The sequence below is a fragment of the Polypterus senegalus genome, chromosome 1 (assembly GCF_016835505.1).
Source record: "Polypterus senegalus isolate Bchr_013 chromosome 1, ASM1683550v1, whole genome shotgun sequence".
NCBI lineage: Eukaryota > Metazoa > Chordata > Cladistia > Polypteriformes > Polypteridae > Polypterus > Polypterus senegalus.
The window spans coordinates 101,561,182-101,576,117 of NC_053154.1; the positions used below are offsets into that span (position 1 = coordinate 101,561,182).

The window sequence follows — 14,936 nt, forward strand, 5'->3', positions numbered from 1 at the left end:
CGGTAAGGCACATTACCAGAGGCACAAATTTGAATGTTCACATAGAAAATGTAATTTCAATGTACCTGTACTTCTTAAAACGTTAATGTTTTACTGTTTAATAACTTATAGACTATAATTTATTATTTTTCCCTTGCACTCAGTGACCAAACCTATACACACACATATAGACACATACAAACATACACACAAGTATATGTATGTGTATATATATATATATACACACACACATACATACATACACACATATATATAATTTGTGTGTGTGTATGTATGTATGTGTGTGTATATATGATGAAGATAGGTATGTATGTGTGTGTATATATATATATATATATATATATATATATGTATATGTAGATATGAAGATATGAAGATATGTATGTGTATATATGTGTGTGTGTGTGTGTGTGTGTGTGTGTGTGTGTGTGTATATATGACAGCGCCAATCCAAGCTGTGAGAAAACAGTAAAAAGGAGGCGTGTCAGACGTCGTGGTACATTTTCTGATGCAGCTAGACGAAAATAACTTTGTGACGCTGCCACCAAATACACAAAACAATTACTTTGACAATCATGTTACATTATTTTTAAAATGTTTCCTTTTCTTTTCATAACTTCTTTAACACATGACATCGCTGAAGCTGGTATTTTGCTATATATATATATACTGTATATATATCACAGCGACACTCATAACAGTGACAAAACAATTACATTGACAATCATGTTACGTTATTTTCAAAATGTTTCCTTTTCTTTCTCTTTCCTTCTTTAACACACTACTTCTCCGCTGCCAAGCGCGGGTATATATATATAGATATAGATAGATATGAGAACAACATATATATATATATAGATATAGATATAGATATATATATATATATATATATATATATATATATATATATATATATATATATGAGAACAACACTCATATCAATGACAAAACAATTACATTAACAATCATGTTACGTTATTTTTAAAATTTTTCCTTTTCTTTTTCGTATCTTCTTTAACACACTACTTCTCCGCTGCGAAGCGCGGGTATTCTGCTATTATTTTAATATTCAGTGAGTATACTGCATACCTATAGTCTTAAACTCTCTTACTTCAGCCAGCCCAGTGTTGAATGGGTTTAGAACTCATTAATGTAGTATAATGTCAAGGTGGGAAACGTCCATTGGAGGGTCCACTCACACACACCCACTGTTGTTGCTGTTAGTCTGGTTTATTTTGTAGTAGTTGCTGTATTGGCACGTTTACAGAGTATACTGAAATTTTCCATTGTGTGTCCAACCAACATTATGAACAAGAGTGTAGTAGAAATCGCAGGCCATCTGGAATTTTCCTTCAGGTTTGTGCATGATAGGGAAATTAATGAAAGCAATTATTAACAAAAAGATTGAGCATAACATGCTAGGAAAAGTTGTTATACAGTGGTACCTCGGTATACATCCTTAATCCGTTCCAGATCGTTTGACTTATACCAAACAGGACGTATACCAAACAAATTTTTCCCATAAGAAATAAATAGAAAATGATTAATCCGTTCAATTGAAAAAAAAATCCTATTGTTATTGGCATATTATACATTGGTGGGGTTGTATAAAATAATTTAAACACTGCTTAATACATAAAATACATAAATACAAAAGCAATAGAACCTCACTTTACTTTTTAATATTGTCTTTGTTTTTCACAATCGTAGATACCATCGTTCTCGGCATACGGTATGCAGCAGCCATGTCTCAGATACGCATGCCACCTTCATACTTTTCAACAATCAAATCAAATTTACATGAAAAAGCACAAAATCACATGAAAATTCACATTAAGTTATAGCGCAGGTTGTTCACTGAATGCTAGCAACTGACGTGCTGACATTCGTGGGTAGTCATGGCTTTGTCTCGAGAGAGGTAAATAAGGGTAGCGCGCGGTGTTCTAGAACGCGAGTCGTATTCCAGACAAAGGTCGTATGCCAAGCAAAATTTTTCGCGTCCAAACAGGACGTATACCAAGTTGAACTTATTCCAAAGCAGACGTATACCGAGGTACCACTGTATTAGTAAAGAGTCTGCATGGGTTTAGGCAGGAGAGATAATTTTTCATAAGTATGCTGGAATTCTATGATAAAGCAACAAGAGCATATGATAGAAAAGCTGCATATGAGATGGGTACAAAATTTGCTTAAACACTGAAAGGAAATGATTGAGGTGCAAGGATCATTTTCAGAATAATAATTTTCAGATAATAAAAAATCTGCCAAAATATATAAATAGAGACATAGACATATAGTCGCCAATTCACCCAACAGGCACATATTCCTAATTAAATGTATACTATTTCTAAGAAGACTCAAGGTAATTTCCATGTTAGTGTTTGTGTTCAAGTTTATTGTTTACTAGCAATATACCTGCGCTTTGCAGCGGCGAAGTACTGCCTTAAAATCTTTTCAACTCACATGCAGAACCATAGGTGAAGGGCTTAAGCATTTCACTCTTACAGTGCTCCTGTGTAGTATAATTATCTCCTGTACCGTCATCAGTCCACACCTTGAGCCTGTCCCAGTCATGCAATAGATGCAATAGATAAGACACAATGTTCCTCCAGATATCAAGAGTGAGCCTGATATGGCCGTGCAATATGTAACACAGAGAATGGAAAAGGCAGGTGCCATCTCCGGGCATGGAAACCACTTGGTAAGTGACAGTTCTTTGATCGATGGTGATCACCTCGATAGACATGTTAATGGAGGTACAGTTGGAACGATAAAGGAAATGGGTACCTGAACAATGTAAAGCAAGTCTAAAATACCTACACAATAACTATAATCGTAATAAACGAACAATAAAACTGCGGAGAATCCATGGATTAAATGAAAAGGCTGTAGTTATCAGCAGGGAGACGTGAATCCCGTGGCGAAGCAAGGAAGGGAATGTAGAGACTGGAGCGATGGACGGCCTTATATAGGCAGGCAGCCAACAACGTAGGAGGCGTTGGGATGGGGGACCCAACGGCGCCTCACACAGTGACCGAGCTGCAGGCTATGTACGTATATATGTACGTAAGTAGGATTCAGTTAGCGTTGGGAACCCGCATACTAAATTTCTTGAAGATGGGCCCATAAGTAACAAAGGCCATTGGAAAGTTCAGTATGGCGGCTGACAGTGGTGTCATACCACCGAAATAAGTACGTACATTGGTTTCGGTTAGCGCAGGGAAGCCACCTACCAAATTTCGTGAAGATGGGGCCATAAATAATAAAGTTTAACATGGTGAACATTGTTGACCGTTATAACCGTTACACGTAGAATTTCGAAATGAAACCTGCTTAACTTTTGTAAGTAAGCTGTAAGGAATGAGCCTGCCAAATTTCAGCCTTCTACCTACACGGGAAGTTGGAGAATTAGTGACACTGGAAAGTTCAATATGGCGGCCGACAGTGGCGTTATACCACCGAAATAAGTACATACATCGGTTTCGGTTAGCGTAGGGAAGCTGCCTACCAAATTTTGTGAAGATGGGGTTAGTCTTCTACCTACACGGGAAGTTGGAGAATTAATGACGTTGAAAAGTTCAATATGGCGGCCGACAGTGGCGTCATACCACTGAAATAAGTATGTACATCGGTTTCGGTATGTGCAGGGAAGCCGCCTACCAAATTCCGTGAAGATGGGGCCATAAATAAGAAAGTTCAACATGGCGGGCGTTGTCGACCGCTATGACCGTTACGCATAGAATTTTGAAATGAAACCTGCTTAACTTTTGTAAGTAAGCTGTAAGGAATAAGCCTGCCAAATTTCAGCCTTCTACCTACACGGGAAGATGGAGAATTAGTGATGATTGAGTGAGTGAGTGAGTGAGTGAGTCAGTGAGGGCTTTGCCTTTTATTAGTATAGATTATGTAAACTTAATTAGGACGTAATAACATTAAAAACCAAGCATCTCAGACACAAGCAGTGTTCCATTTTAAAAGTGTAGGCTTTAAAATGTTTTATTGGGCCTTTTAAATCCTATTTGTACATTTTTGTAGCAACACCCCTGGTGACCACCTCTTCCTCCAAACAATTGAGAAATTTAAGTTCAATCAACCGGAGAGGCAAGCATGCGCCTCCTATCACTGTCACTCCCTCGCCACCAATGTCATCCACAAAGCTGTGGAGAGAAGGGTGTGTGTTGCATGTCTTGAAGAAACTCAACTTAGTACAATTTTCTGCAGTGGTGAAGTCCGCAACACACATCTTTGTATCGGTAGTGCTTCATGCTTTACTCCATTGTTTTTTTAGTTTTCATTTAACAGTATTGTTTCTGTAGTAAACACAATCTTATCTTTCAAGCACTACATAAACAATACAGTGTACTTGGTACTCAGCCATTACATCTTGCAAGTACATTTTCTTTTAGAAAAAGAAATAAAAAACCTTCCAGCTTTACCTGAAATGAGGGTTTTAGGTCTGTGAGTGTGTGACCGACTGAACTGTAATTTCTTGGCTGAATGAGTGTGGACTTATCATTTACTCAGCATCTGCATTTGATTATCACCATTGCCTACTGATTGCATTTTTATTACTTACTGTCTACTGGATGTGTTTTCTTCTTGCATCCTAAAGGATGTGATGTAAGTTAGTTCAGTGTTCGCAGTTGTGGGTGTGTGTCATCCTTGTGAAGAACTTGTGCCATGTCCAAGATTTATTGCTGTGTTTTCAGTGATGGTGGAGTTTATTCAACATCCTTGGGCCTTGCACTGGATAAGCAGATAGCTTTAGTGTTTCTGTATCCAGCAAGGGCTGCAAGCTCTCTGGGAATGGAGTTCTTGAAAAATTGCAGCTGTACTAAAACTAACATATGTGTTCACAAAAAACAATTTAGAGATATTAAAATAAGAATTACTGTATAGTAATAAAGTATACACTTGGCATGCTTTTAATGCAGCTATCACTCTCATATACAAACACCTGAAAGAAGCCCGTCAAACGGTACAATTGTCTTGCAGTGTTTCAGCAGGGTATTTGACAGTTACATATCCATCCTCATGGGAGATGTGGGCATTCTCCCTGTCAAAAAAGTGGGATGTCTTTAACTTGTCCATACTGTAGGTAGGCCTCAAGTTCAAGGACAATTTAATCTATTTAATACTTTAAGAATACTGTAATTTATTTGTTCCAAAAGTAACAATAACAATAAGAACACTTTTTTTTCTCCTGACAGATGCTACACATTACATCAACTTCCTCCATTCACGTTCATTTACCTTAAAAATATTTTCAGTTGATCAATGCTGACATATCAGTAAACTACCATGCAGTACCTTTAAGCATATCCATTAACCTTATGCTTTTTCATTAAACATATACATTTATTAACATGGGGCGGCACGGTGGTGCAGTGGTAGCGCTGCTGCCTCGCAGTTAGGAGACCCAGGTTCGCTTCCTGGGTCCTCCTTGCGTGGAGCTTGCATGTTCTCCCTGTGTGCATGGGTTTCCTCCGGTTTCCTCCCACAATCCAAAGACATGCAGGTTAGGTGGATTGGCGATTCTAAATTGGGCCTAGTGTGTGCTTGGTGTGTGGGTGTGTTTGTGTGTGTCCTGCGGTGGGTTGGCACCCTGCCCAGGATTGGTTCCTGCCTTGTGCCCTGTGTTGGCTGGGATTGGCTCCAGCAGACTCCCGTGACCCTGTATTCGGATTCACCGGGTTAGAAAATGGATGGATTTATTAACATGAAAACTTTTCAATACAACCCTGTTGTCCAGTTCAAATTTGTTTTTATCTCGTTTTTATTTAGTTGCCCTAAATTAGAATTACCCCTCTATTTCTCATTTAATTTAGCATGTCTATACTTGATGATTAAGATCAACTGCTGTAATGTAGTTATATGTTTATATAAATGGTAACCCTTTTTGATTTAAGAATTCACGTTCTGAAGAATACAAAAAAAAACAAAACAGAATGAACTCGGAATGGCAGTAACTGAAGAGAATCATTCATATGGGTATTCAGGTAAACAGACATCACAATAAGCAAAACAAAAAATTAAAGGACAAAAAACAAAGCTGAAAGGTTCCTAGCTCCTTTATAAACTTTCCCTTTATAACTACAATATTGTAAATATTAAATTGCATTGAATTTTCAAAAAATTGAAAAACAAATGATACCTATCACTGCTCTTGTGACCTTATGTGCTTTATATTCAGTGAACATCATATCTTTACTATATTGAAATAACTGTGAGACCCAAAACAAAAAAATAACTCGTAACAAAGAAAGAGAGATTAAACTGTAAAAAATAAGTCCTATTGGATTGGTTTCATTGAAATTTAGTACACTTATTCTTTAAGGAAACCAAGTCAATTTTCAAATAAGTTGAATTTTCTTGAAGATAATCTCACATAGAGCATGCTTTACAAAGTTTAGAAATTTCAAAACTCCTATTTAACTCTTTGAGGGCTGAATATTTTTTTCCAAAAAACATAGTTTTCTGAAAAGCAAACAGAAATCAACATAAAACATTTGTTGCTGCATGCTGTGGCTGCCAGTTTGCCAAGAATATATGGCAGGCTTGCTGCCAGGCTGTCTTTGTGGGGCTGGGACAAAGTCTCAGTGCACTGCAGTTTGGTTTCTACCTCTTAGCATTGTTAAGTGGCTGTCCTCCCTGGCGAACGTTGTCATTATAACGATTAGCTGGGGACCAGTCAGCTGAAGCTGGAACCTCACATTCCTTTTCGATCACTTGTATCAAAATCTGAGTCCGGCAAGTCATAGTCCAGTTCAGAAATAATTGGCAAAACGTCGTCCACGGAGTGTTTAGCTTTACACATTCGCTTTGATCTCTCGCCAGATGTCGGTGCCATTTTTGCCGTTGCTGGCACCTTGCTATTCACGGGAGTGCAGGAAATCTTGGTCAACACTTTCCTTCTAGCAACAACAGTCCAACTAAAACATAACGTTTGGTTTTGTCACAGTTTACAGTCAATTACCATTGTCAACTCCTCCTTTTGACAAAAGTCGACATCAGCCCTGAAAGAGTTAAAAAGAAGTGACTTTTTTTCAAATTGTTTATCTTAAAGCAAGCACATTCTGTGCAGGGGTGTGGAAATCAAATTTGTTTCTACTTGTCCACGGACAAGTAAACTTAGAAAATCCACTTGTCCGCCAGTTAAATTCACTTGCCCATAAACAAATAACAAAAGTGAAAAATAGTTCATTTTTTCTGATCTCTTTTATTGATACCAAAACTGCCTTCCACTTTAAAACTGAAAAAAGTTCTTTCAGGAAGTAGTATTTTGCCACCTTGCTCTAGAACATTATAGAAAAGATTCCCTTATTTTAACTGGCTAATAAACAATGCCTTCATTATAGCTACACTAGCTCTTTTTTCATATATTACAGTTACATAACAGAGCACTGTCCTGATTCATTTTCTGCCATGTTCTTCAGCTTTTGTCTTGCAACATCTTCTCCCCCAAGAATCTTTACTATCTCAGACAGCATGGGCTGAATGCTTTTCATTTCTGCTTGAGCTGAACTGCATGGTTCCTGGACTGATGGTCCTGCAGAATTGGATGCTGACGACTTTTCAGGTTTTTTATGAGTGATGTGCCTGTTGCCAGATGACAGCCAGAATTCCACAGCTGGTCGTGGGTCAACCTCTTCTAAAGAAGCAGTATTGAACAGCCAGGCATAACGCTCAACCTCCGAGCGTTCAGCTTTAGAAAACGCTTTTTCAATTGAACCAACTTTTTTCCTACTTTTAGACTCATGTCTCTATCTGACGTACTAAACCCCCAGTTGCTATCCTTTTTCTTTCTGCACATAACCAATCACCACACGATAAACGTATTTGTGAAATTAAAACTAGTTATAAGCTTAGACCTCTGAATGGATGGCATAATTAAACATGTATAGGCCTAACGAAATTTTTTTTTAAAGTTCTGAAAACTCTAAGGTTTATAACTAGTTTTAATTTCACAAAGACGTTTATCGTGTGGTGATTGGTTATGTGCAGAAAGAAAAAGGATAGGAACTGGTGGTTTAGTATGTAAGATAGACACAGCAAACATACAATAAAGAAAGCCTGCTCAGAAAAACATCCATTGAATTCTGCGTTCGTGTCTCCGACCTCCAGATCACGAACCCAACATTTACACAATATTTCAGTTAAACATGTGCGATACCCATTCAAATATCCAGTTTTTTGGAGCCTCGTCACACCTGCCATAAACTTCTCTACACTGAACGTAGACCTGAGGACCCATTAATGCAAGGGAGCAGCACTACAGCCGCGCCCCCCGCCACGCATGTCTAATACATGCTGTAATGCATTTCATCGTGAAAAAGATATCAAGTATTTATCTTACTATTCTGAATGTTCATTGAGCAGGAATATCATGAAGTCAATGTGCGGCGATTGCTGCCGGTGTTCTAACGAAACATCCTACCCATCGAAATGATCTACTCACTGATACTACGCATGCGCAGACCAAAATTACGCAACTTAGCCTTACTACATTAATGTATTTATAACAGTGTATTGCATAGGTATTTACTGTCAACATTTTATGAGTTATATTTTTTGAATGTGTGACTTTTAATCTTGTACAGGCCATTGTATCCATGCATGAGTAATAACCGTCTTGTGAAATCTTTGCATCAGGCTGTGTCTCTTTCAGGCATTAAATGATGCATATAGAATAAATTGAGAAATGTTAACATTTCCATAAATTTGATAGACGACTTCTAAATACATGTTAAATGATGACATGGTATAACATTATAAGTTTAATGTTACGACTTACAATAAACTACGGTAGGATACTTCGACAAAGTAGGACAAATCGTCAGAACACCGGCACTTCCTCAGTGCAATAAGAAGTCAGTTTAAGAAGCGTGCAGAGATTAACTGCTGGGTCGGGGAACACTTAATATAAAGCATTTAATGTGCTACATTAATTTATGACGGGGTTTGAGAAAATCTAGTAAATGAAACATTCATTTTAAGAGTAAATTTAGTTTGCGACATTCTACTGATAAAATAAACTACGAGAATAAAGTGGAAATGTCGACTTTAATCAAGACATTTACATTTTTTTGTCTTCACTGTGTCCGTATTTTTTCACCGTGGCCTTAATACGCTCCCGTAGGTTTTTCAGGGCCTGTTGTGCCAGTTTTAATCAAGCAATGATCCATTTCTCATCCGCGATGCTACTTGTTTCAGTTTCAGCAACACGCATATAGTGATAACAACGTGCTTACCGCAGTGCATTATGGGTTACGCAGGTAATTCCTAATGACGTATTCGAAATTCCGCAAGATGGTACATTTCCAAAGAAGTAAATATTACCGATGTTGTCGGGAAAAAAAATAATCGCGTCTAAGTGAAGATTTTTATTGATATTTCATAACATTTGGAAACCGTTAGAATGTTTTCTTCTTTATTTTTAATAAACATACAGCGCGAAACCAACTTGTTTTATATGAACAATTCTCTAATCAAAAACGATCTATAGACACCTCCTCAAAATTGATGTCACGCAATAAATTTCTTAACTCCTCAATATATCACAACCTACGCGAACTCTCAAATTTCAAGAAAGATTAACTGCCTAACAAGCTTTATGTGGAGAAAACAAATGCATTGTTGGTGAAATGCATAGAAAAAATGAATTTTATCAATAATATATAAAAGTTATCGATTATAATGAAAAATCATCAAATTACATCGTAATAAAAAAATGACCACATCTCCAAGCGTGTAAATAGTAGGGTAAAATACTTATGTAAGACCACAAGAGTGATTCCTCTTTGAAAAATCAGCCGTCATTTTGTAAACAATATTGAATACCAATTTGAGACATGAACAACATGCCTAAGTAAACTGTTTCCACACGATGAACGTACCCAAATGTTTAAAATTTGAAAGTTGTGGTAAAAATGTGCCCTGCACAGCACATATAATTCTTTTTTCTCCAGAAAATTGCACTTGTCCGCGGACAACTGGAACCAGAAAAACATGCTTGTCCGACGGTCAATTTACCTGTGTCGGACAAGTCGGGCGTTGGATTTCCACACCCCTGCTGTGCAACCTCAATTACTGATTAACTCTTTCAGATTTACATTTAGAAAGTTTATTCCACATTGTATATTTTTTGTATATTTTTCTGTTGTACATCACTGATAACCGCATCTGATGGGAAAACAAATAGAGTACTCGCTTTAAATTGGCTTATTTTAAAACCTACATATATTTGTTTGGTATCATTCTTTTCAGAATTTATCAAACTTTAATGTGATGTTGTTAGATTATCATATGCTTAATCTGTTTTTAAATTATAAACTATAAAATATCAAGAACTCATGTATCGCAAGAGGAGACTTTGTGCCAAGATATTTAACCATGCCCGGGATGCAGATCACACGGCATGGCAGCAGCAGCAATCCAGCAGCTGATCGAGCAAAGAGGAGGTTTAAAAAAAAAAAACACTGTGTTTCCCATTGTATCAACATTTAAGAGGGGGTTTCAGAGGACCGACCACGTCTCCTTGGGGTGCATTCAGCCCCACTTTTCACAACACAAGCGGCAGAGACGCAAAGTATCTGGTGCATAGCGCAGCCCAGGGGGGTTGGCAAGCAAAGCAAGCAGGGGGTAACCCCCTAGTGGTATTATAAAACAGTTTACTGATACATGTAATTACATTCTGTTACAACTGTGATTTTTCTGTCTTTGATGAACCAAATAAACCTTAACAATTCTCCAGATTTCAAAGTAATTAACACAGTCCCTGAATGCACCTGAGACGTTTGGCCATGAGTACATTAATCTAACCAGTTTATTATTTTTTAACTTCTTGCACACTTTGTCTAACTGAAGTAGCCACAATATTCCTCTTGCTAACAATATGAGTAAGCAATTGATTGTCTTTAATGTCTACTTGCTGTCTTTTGACTTGCAGGACTTTGAAAAGGCTCTCTTTTTTCCCTGTAAAGCAGCTGAGCTTGTAAATGATTATGGTAAAGGTTGGAGCTTGAAGTATCGAGCAATGAGCCAGTATCACATGGCAGTGGCTTACAGGAAGTTGGGTCGTCTCCCTGATGCCATGGAGTGCTGTGAGGTACTGTGGTAATTACTGAATGTCTGTTCACTTTCTACCACTGTAGGCCATAGGAGAAAAATCAAAATCTTGCATAGAGAGTCACCATTACCAGTGTCTCTTTAGTTCATTTTGTACATCCTGTTCCTGTAGAAACAGATTGGATGATGTGAGAGCAGACAGAGTGGTTTCATGTCTTGGATTTGGATGAGACACAAAAAAATGTACTATTCTTCAGCTGTGACATACACATACAGTAAATACATACTGTACTGTCAAATATACTGTGTGTATATATATATATATATATATATTTATATACACATATATATACAGTATATAGATATAAATATATGTAAATATATATAACATGTATATATGTAAATATTGTGGGGTACAGCCCGGACACAGACAGGTAGACATAATGTTGATCACCACACACACGTTTATTTACAATTGTACTTTACAAATAAGTGGATCAACCCAGTACCGCAGCACCAATCACCCCTTTAAGTCCAGGACTTTCACACACTGACTTTGTCTTCTGACTGCCTCCACTCCTCTCCTCCAAGACTTCGTCCTTCTTCCACCCGACTCCAGCCATCATATGGAGGGAGGCGGTCCCTTTTATGTCCACCCAGATGTGCTCCAGGTGTTTTCCAGTGACCTTCCGCAGACACGCCCTTGTGTGGCGGAAGCATCGGCTGTGTACCCGGAAGTGTGTGGCGGAAGTGCTGAGGTCCAGGGCTCCGAAGGCAGCGGGGCACCCCCTGGCTGTGACCAAGGGCCCCTGCAGGGTTGAGCTCCCCAAAGCAACCAGGGCGGTCATCCCCACATGGTCTGGGGAAGGCGCAAGCCCTCCTCCGGTCCTCCTGGGTGTCCCGGCCGGGTCACCTCCCCAGCCATCTCTGACAATATATACATATTTACACATATATTTATATACACATAAATATGTGTGTGTGTGTGTATGTATATATATATATATATATATATATATATATATATATATATATATATATATATATACTATATATATATATATATATATATATATATATATATATATATATATATATGTATATATATATATATATATATATATATATATATATATATATATATATATATATATATATATATATATATATATATATATGTGTGTGTGTGTGTGTGTGTACAGGTATGAAAGTCTGAATAAGCATAAGCTTTCCTAATCCATTGTGTTAATAAGAAATGTAATTATTTACTGTACATAATGAGCCAGAAGTACCCAATAAACAACAGTAGTTGCATCAGATATATGAAATATGAAAACGTGTGATTACCATGTGATAGCGCTCTATAGTGGGCTAGATCTCCTGGGGTTAGCTAATACGGCATGCACAATTTGAAGTCCATCTGATCATTTGAACTGTCACATTTACTCTTCATCATAAGGGTGTCATTTCCAAAAATGGCCTAAAATGAGGGTGTTTTGGGTCTAGAATAGTACATGTGGAGTTTTTCTTATGCTTGTGATTCAGGTGGTGCTAGACTCCACATGCGTGGAGTTTGCATGTTCTCCCAGTGTCTTCTTGGGTTTTCTCCAGGTGCTCTGCTTTGCTCCCACAGTCCAAAGATGTGTTGGGTAGATACATTGGCAATCCTAAATTGGCTGTGGCTTGAGGTTTGTTTGTGTGTGTGTGTTTTTATGTGTTTGGCCTATGATGGACTGGTACCCTCTAGAGGCATTGTTCCAGCCTTGCGCCCTATGCTAGCTGGGATAGGCTGCAGCATATCCTGTGACCCTGTTCAGGGATAATTTGGTTAGACAATTACATTATGTAATTTATTCTGGAAGATATAACAAACCGAAATACATGTGTAGCAGTTTATTAGAATACAGGAAACTACAGAATTAGTTCAGTTATTCTGCTTACCTGCTCTTGGGATAGATTAAATGGTTGTGGCTTTCCTCACCCCTCGTGGTGTCTGCCTCTTCCAGCTCAATGTCATTTCAGTCTGTCTCTGACTTGAAGACCAGCTGAACCTGTGAAATAAGCCTTATGTTACTAAGCTTGTGAGAAATATCCATTCTCTTTTTTTTGTTTCAAGTGGTTGGCGATTTTGGTTTTCTTTTTAATGTTCTTTCTTCTGTCTCATTGTAAGCCACGGTTGTTTTTGTTTTTGGGGCCACTAGCCACTGGCATGCCAGGCCTCATTTTTATAGGACACCATATACAGTGGTCTCCTTCTGTTCACCTGTAATAATCCCAGTAGACTGACAGCTGCAAGTGTGTTGCCTTACAGAAACTAAGGCACACACCCCCAATACAGGGTAAAAATACATCCCAGGGGCTGAACATAAAGGGTTTGCAAGAAAGGAACCTTAAAGACAGAAAGAGTGTGAGCTAGAAACAGTTGTGATGACTTCAACAAGAAACCAGAAAAGAGAGATGAATAAAGAGGCTACGCAAGAGGTGACATGAGCAGAAGCATCTAAAGACAGGGGATTGATACCAGAAGCAATCGAAGAAAGACACATAAGTGGTGCAGTAAAATTATGGGAATAAGCAAGTGGCTGATTACTGGAAGGCTTGAAGATAGGCATAAGTGTTATAAGTCGATATACTGGAACGGCAGTCATATAGGGTGGTTAGAGTGTGTGCCTTAAAGGTCCAAAGTCTTGGGTTTGAATTCTAGCCACTATGGACTTTGCAAGTTCTTGGCATAGAGTAGTGTTTTTGTTTTCCTCTAGGCACTGTAAGTATTTGTCTCCCATCCCATAGATTTGTAACCTTGTAAGAGATTGAACCCAATGATGGTCTTAACATCCTATCCAGATATAGTTCTTCGCTTAAGCTCAAAAGCTGCCAGGATAGGCTGTTGCCCCCTGTGACCCTGAAATGGACCAAGCAAGTGCAGAAGATGGATATGTACCATATAATAACTTGCTAAAAAATTACATCACAGTGAAACCGCTGTAATGTGCATCAAGAGCACAGAAACAGACAGTGGTAGAGTAGGCATCAACTTACCAGAGCCACAAGGTCAATACAGTTTAGAGCAGGTTGGACTTCCAAAGGTATAGAGAGTGTCCATGCAGTGGTCAGCAGCATACTGCATTCCTTTGTCTCTGTTCAGCGGCTGTTTAGCAGACTGACTAGGGCCTTGTGACGCCTGCCGGTCGGCTGTGTGCTGACCTTATTTACTCAGCTGTGGATTGCTCTGTGGTTTAAATAGACCAGCTTGGCCACAAGGATCCAGTTACACTTTACTTTGGAGGTCCATCTAGCAGCTGCCAGCCACACATCCTCTGTCTACCCTTGGGAGAATCCCACTCACCTGGTAACTGCCTGTCTGCTGCACTTAGTGGGGGGCAGGACCAGGGATAGGTTGGACAGCCTAAATCTGTCTATTTTATACTATGTTGGATTTGAATGTTCTTATGATTTAGAGGGGCTGCTCAAATTCACCTGTCTTGGTGACCAAGAGATCATCAGTTGCATAGTGTTATCCTTATCTCTTTATGTATCCTTTATTATTGGTTGATGATTGTATTAATAGCTGTCTGTTTGTTATACTACTGTATCTTGTAAACTGTCCTTACTGTTGTCCTCTGATTTCAGGAGTCCATGAAGATTGCCCTTCAGCACAGTGATCGTCCCCTCCAATCTCTGTGCCTGCTGACCTTTGCTGACATCCATCGCAGTAGAGGTGATGTTCAGGTACAGTAAAGGCCATTTGGCATAATTAGGGGTATGTCATCCCATGAGCAGCTGGACCTTAGCCATAATAATATGGATGTTGCTAACTGAGAAGCCATCTTACTGTAGAATAGGTGGACATGTTTATGAAACGTGAAGCT

At 38.4% G+C, this 14,936-nt stretch overlaps 1 protein-coding gene across 4 annotated transcripts in view; it reads left to right on the forward strand.

The window, feature by feature from the left end:
• The window catches only part of rapsn (receptor-associated protein of the synapse, 43kD), a 48,230-nt gene that overhangs the window by 23,703 nt on the left and 9,591 nt on the right, over positions 1-14,936 (forward strand). For all 4 annotated transcript variants that reach the window (XR_005633910.1, XM_039754375.1, XM_039754388.1 and 1 more), the window contains exons 3-4: positions 10,949-11,107; positions 14,698-14,796. Coding sequence is in view for 3 of the 4 variants with exons in the window: in XM_039754375.1 (XP_039610309.1) it covers positions 10,949-11,107; positions 14,698-14,796 (258 nt within the window). In the remaining variant the exon portion in view is untranslated. The remainder of the gene's footprint in view (positions 1-10,948; positions 11,108-14,697; positions 14,797-14,936) is intronic.